Raw genomic sequence first — 12,187 nt, 5'->3', positions numbered from 1 at the left:
TTCAATAGAAATTTTTTTCAATATTTTATTTCTATAGAAAATTTCGCCAAAATTTTATTTCTATAGAAAATTTTTTCAAAATTTTATTTGTATAGAGAATTTTGTCAAAATTTTATTTTATATAGAAAATTTTGTCAAAATTGTATTTTATAGAAAATTTTGTCAAAATTTTATTTCTATAGAAAATTTCGCCGAATTTTATTTCTATAGAAAATTTCGCAAAAATTTTATTTCTTTAGAATTTTTTTAGAAATTTTTGTCAAAATTTTATTTCTATAGAAAATGTTGCCACAAATTTATTTCTATAGAAACTTTTTTCAATATTTTATTTCTATAGAAATTTTTTGTCAATATTTTATTTCTGTAGAAAATTTTGTCAAAATTTTATTTTATATAGAAAATTTTGTCAAAATTTTATTTTATATAGAAAATTTTTTCAAAATTTTATTTGTATAGAGAATTTTGTCAAAATTTTATTTTATATAGAAAATTTTGTCAAAATTTTATTTCTATAGAAAATTTCGCCGAATTTTATTTCTATAGAAAATTTCGCAAAAATTTTATTTCTTTAGAATTTTTTTTAGAAATTTTTGTCAAAATTTTATTTCTATAGAAAATGTTGCCACAATTTTATTTCTATAGAAACTTTTTTTAATATTTTATTTCTGTAGAAATTTTTTGTCTATATTTTATTTCTGTAGAAAATTTTGTCAAAATTTTATTTTATATAGAAAATTTTGTCAAAATTTTATTTTATATAGAAAATTTTGTCAAAATTTTATTTTATATAGAAAATTTTGTCAAATTTTTTTATATAGAAAATTTTATTTCTATGAAAAATTTTGTCAAAATTTTATTTCTATGGAAAATTTTGTCAAAATTTTATTTCTATATAAGAAAATTTGTCAAAATTTTATTTCTATGTAGAAAAAATTCTCTATTTTTTGTATATAAGAAAATTTTGTCAGAAGTTTATTTCGATAGAAAATTTATAAAGTACCTCTTTGCAAAATCGACCAAAATATAAAAAATTCAACCAATCTACCAAATAATAAAAAATCTACTATTTTTGGTGGAATTCTAGCAACTTTGGGAACCCAATTTTACTACTTGAATATTTAGAAGTTATTTTTCGTTCGTAAAGACAAGGTGACCGACTCCCATTTTCATATCTCCAGCATTTGGAAGACGATCACCAGTCTCTTGGTTTTGTGGTTCGAAATCTTATTGCAGCTTGCTGGATTTGACAAATTTTAATATTTAAACTATTAATGATTTGCGACAGCAGAGCCTTTTACTTTTTTCAAAAAAAAAACTTGTCACAAATGTATTGGGGATTTTTGTGAGGAATTTAAATTTAAATTGGGGATTTTTGGGGACGAAAATATCATAATTTGGGGACAAGAGCCACAAAAATAGTGGCAACACTGGCTCCAAAACCAAATCTCGGGATCGGTTTATATGGGGGCTATATATGATTATGGACTGATATGGACCACTTTTGGCATGGTTGTTAAATATCATATACTAACATCACGTTCCAAGTTTCAACCGAATCGGATGAATTTTGGTCTTCCAAGGTGCTCCGGAGGTCAAATCTGGGGATCGAATTATATGGGGGTGAAGAATTCTGGTATCTGGTTCGCAGAATTCAGGGGGTTAAAAATTGAGTTCCCAAAGAAATAAAAAAGGTTATAATATTTCCTTTGATGAACAATTGAAAGCTTCTTGCTTTATTGACTGCTCACTTAGAACTGACTTAACAATGGTGACTTCAAACTAAATACGCTCCTAGCGTTATTTACTTATGTTACTACTACATAAAAAAAAAATATTATATATATTTTATAAATAAAAGTAATGAAATGAGGTACATAAGATAAATGATATGAAAGTAAAATATAAAAGGTTTGAATTCATGTTGAATACAAAGGTAATATAAAACAAAATGAAATCATAAGAATTCAAATAACAAATGAAGTCTAATTGTTGAACAGTGGGTTCAACATACTCCCGGGCTAAGTGTGGAGTTTCACTTAATTACAGAATGGGCCATCTTCTCGCCGCTCAAGAGGAGCCAATGATTTTAAAAATGGGATGTTGCTTCTCGCTGTGGATCCACTCAAGACCAGACCGAACACTGTGTTTTGGATGGATATACATGGGTTCTTTTCGCATTTTGAAGACTCTCCTAGTACGATGTAGTCTTCCAAATCATGACCAAAAACACCGTCAATGTGGCTATAGTCGAATGGATTTGGATGAGCCATTTGACGATGTGGAAAGTAGCTCGCGAAGGATCGTTTCACAGCAGGAGGTGTATAAAATGGGATTCTATTCACTATGACGAATCGGTGTCGATGTTGCTCATAAGGAAGTATAATGTTGAATAAGCCATAATTTATATCTAATCTTGTCGAACATACATGGCCAAATTCTTTGATGCTTTCGAATACCAACATAGATTTTGGTACTCTTGGTTCGAAGAGAAAAGTCAAGGACTTTTGAATACCTCCTTCTAAGACATCACACTCAATTACTGGAGCTATCATTGTAGACTTGTTGTCATCTGTGGGGGACCAGTTGTATGGTAAGCAACCTTTGTATGTTGTCATCTGTTTATAGAAAGGCATGGAGTCAAATGGTAGGCTAGATAATTCATCTGCAGTAATGGTGAAAAAGTTGGTCTCGTTGCCAGAGCATGGGGTTGTTGCGGTGAATTGATCTGTTTCTTCATTATCTGACGACCAGAGGATAGTGGTTTCGAAACTTGGTACAGCCTCAAAATTGTCGACGTGTATCATCGTATGGTGTTTGGCGTCACACATTTGACATCGATTTTCTGATGGACAATTTGATCTGGTGTGTCCACTTCCAAAACAGTTTATGCATATATCCTTTCCAACTAAGACCTTTCGACGTTCGGGAACAGACATATTGCGAAACCGGACGCAATATTTTAATGGTTGGTTTCGACCACAGAGAAAACATCTCGGTTTTTTTACTAGCTGAGCCATGGTGACTGAGAATCTGAAATGGAAAGAGAGAAAGAAAACAAAATATATACAATGAGAAACTTGCATCTTTTGATTTGATCATTGGGATTTTGGTTTTAATAATATGTCTTTTGGCAATTGTGAAAAGGAGGGATTTTCTGATGTCGGGAGAAGACATATCTTCACGACAGGTCGCACGATTACGCCATTTTTAGTTTTGATCTCTGCTACTCTTACGTTATTATCTTTACCATAGAATGTTTTCAAAATTCGGCCAAGACACCATTCCGTTGGTGGCAATGAATCTTCTTTCACGATGACAATATCTCCTTCTTTGATGTTATTCTTGCTCGTCTTCCATTTATAACGTCTTTGTAATTCTACTACATATTCAGATTTCCATCTTTGACTAAACATGTGAAAAATCGCTTTTAATCGCTGCCATCGATTAATATATGAGAGAGATTTTAATGGAGGTATGACTGGAGACTCTGGGGGAGCTGTAAGGGAAGCTCCACGCAAAAAATGACCGGGTGTCAATGGTAGAAGTTCACTTGGGTCTTCTGAAATCGGACATAGTGGCCTTGAGTTTAGAACTGCTTCAACTCGAACCAATAAAGTTGTAAACTCTTCAAATGTAAAGTTCCAATTAGTTGTTACCTTTTTTAAGTGGGTCTTCATAGATTTGACGGCAGCCTCCCATAGGCCGCCCATATGAGGAGCATATGGCGGTATAAAAGACCATGTAAAGCCTTGTGGACTATATATTTTTCCCAAATTATTTCCCACATCTTTGAGAAATAAATTGTGCTCTTCTAGGAGTTTTCGATTAGCGCCTATGAAATTTCTCCCATTGTCGGAGAATAGTGTTTTTGGTAGCCCTCGACGACCAACAAATCGGCTAAATGTGGCCAGGAAGGCATCAGCTGACAGATCTGAGCAACACTCCAAGTGGACGGATCTCGTAGTAAAACACACAAAAACCGCTGCATAACTTTTTAACACTTTAGCATTTTTGAGAAACGACGATTTGATGCTGAATGGGCCAGCAAAATCAACTCCAGTATAGGTGAAAGGAGGAGAGAAATTAACTCTTTCTTGAGGTAAAGATGCCATGAGTTGATTGTGGAATTTGTGTTTATAAATCGTACATTTTCGGCAATTACGAATTGTTTTTCTGATTGCATTTCGAAGGCGAGGAATATAAAAACCTTGTCTTATGTATCGTAGCATAACTCCATGTTCTGCATGCAAGAGTATTTCGTGTGCATAATTTACAAAAAGCGTTGATAGATGAGATTTATCAGGTATGAGAACCGGATGCCGCTCTTCAAAACTAAATCCAGAATTATTTAGTCTTCCACCAACTCGTATTAATCCGTCTTTGTCCAAGAATGGGGCTAGAGTTAAAATAGTACTTTTCTTATTGACAGGCAGTTTTGATTCAAGTTTCTTGTACTCCTGAGCGTAATGAGACTTCTGTGCCATAATTATTAATCGATGTTTTGCAAAAGTTATTTCATCTGTAGATAATGCTTCACCCTCTTGGTGAAGTTTATGTCGGCATTTGTTGATAAACCGATATATTTGACACAAAACTCGAATAGCTTTGTTAAATGATGAAAAACGATTTATGAAATCTTCATTTTGAATTTCAAGATGAAAATTTGACGTCTTTTTGGTTTCGATTTCTGTTGGATCAAAAGTTCTTGGCTTGGGCCAATTTTCTTGTAGAGTTTGAAGCCACGGAGGCCCATGCCACCATAGTTTATGTTGCTTAAGCTCTTGTGGAGTACATCCTCGGGTACCTACATCAGCTGGATTGTCTTCAGTACATATATGTTTCCAACAAGTGATATCCGAGATTTGACTGAGTTTTGTAATTCTGTTAGCCACAAATGTCTTTAGGGACTGTGGGGATTTTTGCAGCCAACCTAAGACAATAGAAGAATCAGTCCAAAAGTATTTTTCATAATCATATTTCACCGTGATTGTTTTCATTAATTTCGCCATCAACACAGCACCGCATAATTCGAGTTTCGGAACTGTTATATTCTTTAGAGGGGCCACTTTTGTTTTGGCTATGAGCAGGTTGCTGGAAATAGTGCCACTGAGATCTTGAACACGAATATAAATTGCACCGCAGTAAGCCTTCTCCGAGGCGTCGCAAAATCCATGCATTTGGATATGCTTTCTTGGAGAAAATCCAATCCACCTCGGTATTCGCAACCTCGAAACAAATGACAAATTTTCAACAAATTTATTCCAAGTTACTAACAAATGTAAAGGTACAGGCTCATTCCAGTCAATTTTTTCCTGCCATAAACTTTGCATCAATATTTTGGCTGTGACAATTATTGGTCCCAGCCAACCCAGAGGGTCATATATTCTCGCAATAACCGATAATATTATTCTTTTCGTAGCTACGGGATTTTTTTCTATGGACTCAACATTATAAAAGAATTCATCTTCCTTGGCATTCCAGCGGATGCCCAAAGTTTTAGTCGTGCTGGACTCATCAAATTTTAAAAAATCTTCATCAAGAAGATCTTCCCGGGCCAAATGTTGCAAAAGAAAATCGTTATTGGATGTCATCTTTTTTAAAGGAAAAGAGGCAGATTTGAGTATCTGCATTAGTTGTAATTGTTTTAGTTTTGCTTCTTCGATGTCATGTCCACCTGACAATACATCATCAACATAAGTTTCGTTCCGAAGCACTTGTGAACCAAACTCATATTTCGGCCTGTAGTCCTCGCTGAGTTGAATCAATGTCCTTATCGCCAAAAAGGGGGCGCAATTGATTCCAAAAGTCACAGTTTTTAGTTGATATGTTTTAACATGATCATCAGAATTAGGTCGAAATAAAATTGATTGGTATTTTCTATCTTCTGGGTGAAGCCAAATTTGGCGATACATCTTCTCGATGTCGCCTGTGAATACATATTTATAAAATCGCCATCCTAAAATTATTTGGGTCAAATCGGCTAAAAGTGTTGGCCCTTGAAGTAATACATTATTCAATGAATAGCCACTAGACGTTTTCTTTGATCCATTAAACACAACCCGAACTTTTGTGGATTTCCTGTCCGGTTTAACAACCGCGTGATGGGGCAAGAAAAAAGAAAACTGTTTCTCATCAGGTAGTTCATTGTACTTTACTAAATCCATATGCTCTAAATCAATATATTCTTGAAGAACTTTATCGTATTCAGTCTTCAAATCTGAATTTTTCGCAAGGTTTTTCTCCATTCTGAAATATTGAGCCAATGCACTCTTTTTTGAGGCACCTAAATATATTTCATGAGGAAATTCAGGCTTAAAGGGAAGGCGCACTACGTATCTTCCACTTTCATCTCGAAATGTAGTTTTCCGGTAGTATTCCTCGCAGTATGCATCGTGATCATTAACGGGTGGACGAACATCAACCTCCTCAATTTCCCAAAACTTCTTCAAAATATCATGTAGATTTTCGTGATCGGAATCTACAACTGATAATGAAAATGAATTTATTTCAGAAACAGGCATAGGACCTGACAAATACCATCCAAATTTGGATTCTCTGACTTCTAATCCTTGGGCTGAATCAAGATGAATGCCTTTCATATTAATTTGTGGTAAGTAATCACTTCCGATGATCATATCTATAGGCGATGGTTTGTAGAAAAATGGATCCGCAAGATCGAAATTTGATAAATACTCTAGGTGTCCAATGTTTACTCTCTTTGCGGGGAGAAAACTAGCTAATTTTGGAACAACAATAGCATTTATTTTCATGGAGAATTTTGTATTTCTAGATTGAATTTCAACGCAACAGGTTCCGTTCGAATTTCCAACTATAGTTCCTCCCAATCCTGATATCTGACTGATATGACGAAGTACTGGCAGTTGCAGTTGTTGTTGTAATCGTTTTGAGATGAAACTTCTTTCCGAACCTCCATCTAAGAGAGCTCGGACCAAAAAAATTTCCCCAGCATGAACCAATTTTATTACAGCTGTGGGTAAAACAGTTGTGCCATTATTTTGGGCGAAATGAACTTGTATAGAATCATTACGATTATTATTCCTTTCTCTTATTGAATTTGATGTACTTGGAGTATCTAATTGTCCATTTTCAGCTTCTTCGCTATCAATTCGTTGGTTTGTCACATTACTCTGATTTGTATCCAAATGAAGCATAGTGTGATGCTTTTTCTGGCATTTGTTACATAACGAGTTGCTCGAACATTTAGACTTAAAATGATTCGACGATAAACAATTGGCACAATATTTATTCGCATAAACATATTTTAGTCTCTCTTGTGGAGTTAGTGCTTTGAAATATTTACAATGACGAAGACCATGATTTCGTTTACATTTCTTGCAAATATTGGTATTTCCTCTCTCTGAATACGCATAAAATGTTTGTGTTTTGTTCTGATTATCTTTGTGACTTGGCTTTTTCAAATCATTAATGGTTTCCAAGATTTCTATCCTTTTTGATAAAAAGGAATCTAATTGTGACCATGATGGCAATTCCCTATGGTCAACTAATGAGTCTTCCCAAGCTCTAATTGTCTCGTCAGGCAATTTTGTAGAGCATAAATGTATTAAAATAGGATCCCAATCATCAGTTTTCACCTTGAATGATTTTAATATGGATACGCTATCATTAATACAACTTTGAATTTGTCTTATGGATTTTGGGGTTTCACAATTTGCGACTGGAGCGCCAAACAATTTCTTCATTTGTTGATGGACGAGGATTCGAGTATTCTCGTATCTATTTTTTAATGCTTCCCATGCTAAATTGAAATTTGAATCAACAAGATCAAATTTTTGTACTATTTGCAAGGCTTCACCTCTTGTTTTGCAACGTAAGTGGTATAATTTTTGAGCTTGAGATAAGCCAGGATGATTTATAAACACTGCTTGGAAAATATCCCTGAACGCAGGCCACTTCGAGTATCCTCCCTCAAATGGCTGTGTATCACAGGGTGGAAGTTTCAAGTTCGAAACATTTTGATAAGTCATGGAGACATCAGCTCGTGTACTTTCATGTACTTTAGGCTGCAATCTGTTTTGCAAAGCCTCTATTATTTTAACTTTACAATCTTGATACTTTTCCGATGCGGCATCAAATTTTTCCACATTTTCTTTGTCTTCAAGATTTTCATCTGACTCTCCCGAAGTCATTAAATTCTCGAAACTTTCCACCAAATTACTCCATCTACGTTCCAACTCATTATGTTTCACTTCAAAAATCGCAGGACTGTCAATATTTTCAAATTCTTCAGCGAATTTCTTGCAGAAAGAAACTAATTGTTTCTGATCAAAATTAAATTTACGTGACGACGACATTTTTGCCTTTCTCTTTGTCATTCCGTGGACAAATTATATTCAAATAAATGTTCGTGTTCGTTGTTCTTTATAAAGATTTTATTATAGTGAGAAAAAATTCAGTTAAAATATCCGAAGAAGAATATTCGATAATTTTTACGATTTTCCAAAATTTAAACACACGAAATATGTTTACTTCGTGGAGAAATTCCAGAATCCCACTAGGATACAATAATTTGAAAACAATGGCAATACCTTTTGTAATACGAAATTTTCATAGAATGTTCTTTTGTGTTTCGTTTCTCCTCTCGAGAAATTGTAAACCGTTATGTTCAAACACACACATGAATATTTGTTAAAGTTCTTTACAAATTCTTCTTCTTGATTATGACCTTGGAACAATGTCAAACGAGTTTAGTCTTTATTGAAAATAAACCGTTATAAAGCAAATTTATCATAGAACTGGAGAATTTTATTTCTTTTTTGTTTTCCTGAAGAAATTGTTGCAAAAAATATATATATTTTTTTTTTTTTTGTGTTTGGAATCTTTTTATTTTAAGTCGAAGAAAATTTTATTTTTTCACGGCGCGATCGTTTTATTACTGAATGCATTGTTATTCATTTTTTTCCGATTTTATTAAAAATCCACTTTTATCCATTTAATTTCATTCACTTTCTTCGAACTTCATTAAAATATTAATTCCCACAAGGAAAAAATGTTATCCGTCAATCAGTTGTTTTTCACATCAATGTGGCATCTCTACTCATGTTGACGTAGGTCGTAACGTTGTTGTTTTTGTTTTCTACCGGCATTGAATTTGATTTTAACAGTTATGATTGTATGTATTTCGCGAAAAAATTATTTGCCAAAAACCAAATATATGTAAAATATATTTCCAATTAAAACACTCACCCTTTTAATTCCTTGTGTTTTACGTACTCTTGATTAATTATTGTTGAGTATTTAGTTGTCTGGGGGACTTATTTGCACCAACAAATTAGATTTTTAATTTCTTTATTTCGGCCGGTTTTCCACAATTTTGTCAATGTCTCTCAACACCAATCACTAAAACACCACTCTTATTTTGTCCTTGTGTATTTTATTAATTGTTTTCACTTGTTTTTCACTGTTTAATTTTAATATTTATTTCCAATAATTTTTTTCTCTTTATTCCCGCTCGATACTGTTCACCTTTTTCCTTTTGATTTCGTTTATGTCAGTGATGGCACTTTTGTTTTTTGTTTTATATCAGTGATGGCACATTTATGTACTGTGCCGGCAAGTCATATTAGTGATGGAAAATAATAGTTTGGTTGGTAAGAACATCGTTTCGAGAGTATTCGAAGATTAGATAAATCATTTCAAATTGATTTTAATATTCCGATTGTTTTACGAAGATTTTTGTATTCTTTAGCAAGTCTTAGGGTCTTTATGCAATTTTTGATTTTTCGCGATGAATTTTATTTCATTTTAATTTACCAAATGATCAAATGTATAATGCAAATTTCCATTGTACATACCTGTCATCTCCACTCTGACCATACCTTTTAGAACTTCTTTGTACTTTCCTTTCTACTTTGGTTTTCATTCGTCCTCTCTTGGTGATGGCTACTGTGGAATCTTCTTTATTGTTGTTGTTTTTTGAACAAGCAAATGATGAACTTCTTCTTTTGAAGTTTTCCAATGTTTTGTTGTTGGTGATGTCTATAAAAACGGCGATCAGCAACACATAAGTCACATACAAGCAAGTGATGAACTTCTCCTATTGAAGTTTTCTAACGTGTTGTCGTTTACGTCTATAAAAACGTTGACTTTTGAAAGGACAGTTGACGATCTGGAAACGTCCACTGATTCCATCTATTCTTAGACTCCGCTAAGAACGTTCGAAGGACCATGAAGAATTCTGGTATCTGGTTCGCAGAATTCAGGGGGTTAAAAATTGAGTTCCCAAAGAAATAAAAAAGGTTATAATATTTCCTTTGATGAACAATTGAAAGCTTCTTGCTTTATTGACTGCTCACTTAGAACTGACTTAACAATGGTGACTTCAAACTAAATACGCTCCTAGCGTTATTTACTTATGTTACTACTACATAAAAAAAAAAATATTATATATATTTTATAAATAAAAGTAATGAAATGAGGTACATAAGATAAATGATATGAAAGTAAAATATAAAAGGTTTGAATTCATGTTGAATACAAAGGTAATATAAAACAAAATGAAATCATAAGAATTCAAATAACAAATGAAGTCTAATTGTTGAACAGTGGGTTCAACAGGGGGCTATATATAACTATAGATCGATTTCGACCAATTTTTGCATGGGTGATTGAGGCCATATACCAACACCACGTACCAAATTTTAGCCGGATCGGATGAAAGTTGCTTCTCTTAAAGACTCCACAAGCCAAATCTGGGGATCGGTTTATAGGGGGGCTATATATAATTATGGACCGATGTGGAAACTAACTAACACCATGTTCCAAATTTCAGCCGGATCAGATGAAATTTGCTTCTCGTAGAGGCTACGCAAGCCAAATCGGGGGATCGGTTTATATGGGGGCTATATATAATTATGGACCGATCTGAACCAATTTTTGCATGGTTGTTAAAGACCATATACTAACACCATGTACCAAATTTCAGCCGGATCGGATGAAATTTGCTTCTCTTAGAGACTCCACAAGCCAAATCTGGGGATCGGTTTATATGGGGGCTATATATAATTATGGACCGATGTGGACCAATTTTTGCATGGTTGTTAGAGACCATATACTAACACCATGTACCAAATTTCAGCCGGATCGGATGAAATATGCTTCTCTTAGAGGCTCCACAAGCTAAATCTGGGGATCGGTTTATATGAGGGCTATATATAATTATGAACCGATGTGGACCAATTTTTGCATGGTTGTTAGAGACCATATACTAACACCATGTACCAAATTTCAGCCGGATCGGATGAAATATGCTTCTGTTAGAGGCTCCACAAGCCAAATCTGAGGGTCCCTTTATATGGGGGCTATACGTAAAAGTGGACCGATGTGGCCCATTTTCAATACCATCTGACCTACATCGATAACAACTACTTGTGCCAAGTTTCAAGTCGATACCTTGTTTCGTTCGGAAGTGATTTCAACAGACGGAGAGAAGGACGGACATGCTCAGATCGACACAGAATTTCACCACGACCCAGAATTCATGTACTTTATGGGGGTCTTAGAGCAATATTTCGATGTGTTACAAACGGAATGACAAAGTTAATATACACCCCATCCTATGGTGGAGGGTATAAAAAATCGACTCAAATGAACTTCATGTGCAGTTAAAACAAAGAACATCTTTGGGAGGACATTTTTGCAAGTGCTTTTAAAGTTGTGCCTTAAGAAGAACTTCAAATTTTGTTTGATGGGTATTAAAGCTTCAAATCAATCATTAGTCCTTCCTGAGTGTGTCTATATGTACTCTTCTCTCACCAGTGATGAGTACTTTGACTTTCTATGACAACGTTGTTGTATATGACAAATTTATAGCATACTTTTGGGATTTCAATTTATTTGAATTTGTTGACATGATCTCTATCCTTAATACCTACATCTTCATCGTATGTAACATTCTTCTTTTGTGTTGAAAAGTATTTTCGTTGTATGCTTGAGTGTGTTTTGCATGCTTTTTTTGTATTTTTATTTCAATATTTATTTATTTACTTTTGTGACTTTTATTTATCTTTAAGACTTTTGCACATATATGTGTACATATCACCATCATTCTTATCGCAAAGACGTTAGTGTATGAGTGTCTACTGCATGTGTGTACGAATGCAAATATTAGATGGGACATGTAATGCAAAATTTTTTTGCATGGAGAAGA

At 33.9% G+C, this 12,187-nt stretch overlaps 2 protein-coding genes across 2 annotated transcripts; both read right to left on the bottom strand.

Annotated features, from left to right (window-relative positions):
• Positions 1 to 1,700: 1,700 nt before the first annotated feature.
• Positions 1,701 to 9,554, bottom strand: LOC142227072 (uncharacterized). Its single transcript, XM_075297399.1, has 2 exons — positions 9,226 to 9,554; positions 1,701 to 3,030 (listed from the first exon to the last, which is right to left on the bottom strand). Exon 2 carries the CDS (start codon positions 3,015 to 3,017, stop codon positions 2,037 to 2,039), a length of 981 nt encoding a protein of 326 aa, XP_075153514.1. The 5' UTR covers positions 3,018 to 3,030; positions 9,226 to 9,554; the 3' UTR covers positions 1,701 to 2,036.
• On the bottom strand, positions 3,096 to 8,333 carry LOC142224477 (uncharacterized). The gene has a single exon (XM_075294250.1). It carries the CDS (start codon positions 8,331 to 8,333, stop codon positions 3,096 to 3,098), a length of 5,238 nt encoding a protein of 1,745 aa, XP_075150365.1.
• Positions 9,555 to 12,187: the final 2,633 nt, after the last annotated feature.

The sequence above is a fragment of the Haematobia irritans genome, chromosome 2 (assembly GCF_050003625.1).
Source record: "Haematobia irritans isolate KBUSLIRL chromosome 2, ASM5000362v1, whole genome shotgun sequence".
Lineage (NCBI taxonomy): Eukaryota > Metazoa > Arthropoda > Insecta > Diptera > Muscidae > Haematobia > Haematobia irritans.
This window is presented reverse-complemented; position numbering and strand designations above follow the sequence as displayed.

Bases quoted from the DNA above. Each gene is read 5' to 3' on its own strand.
- LOC142227072 (XM_075297399.1), bottom strand. From the start codon at position 3,017: ATGGCTCAGCTAGTAAAAAAACCGAGATGTTTTCTCTGTGGTCGAAAC.
- LOC142224477 (XM_075294250.1), bottom strand. From the start codon at position 8,333: ATGTCGTCGTCACGTAAATTTAATTTTGATCAGAAACAATTAGTTTCT.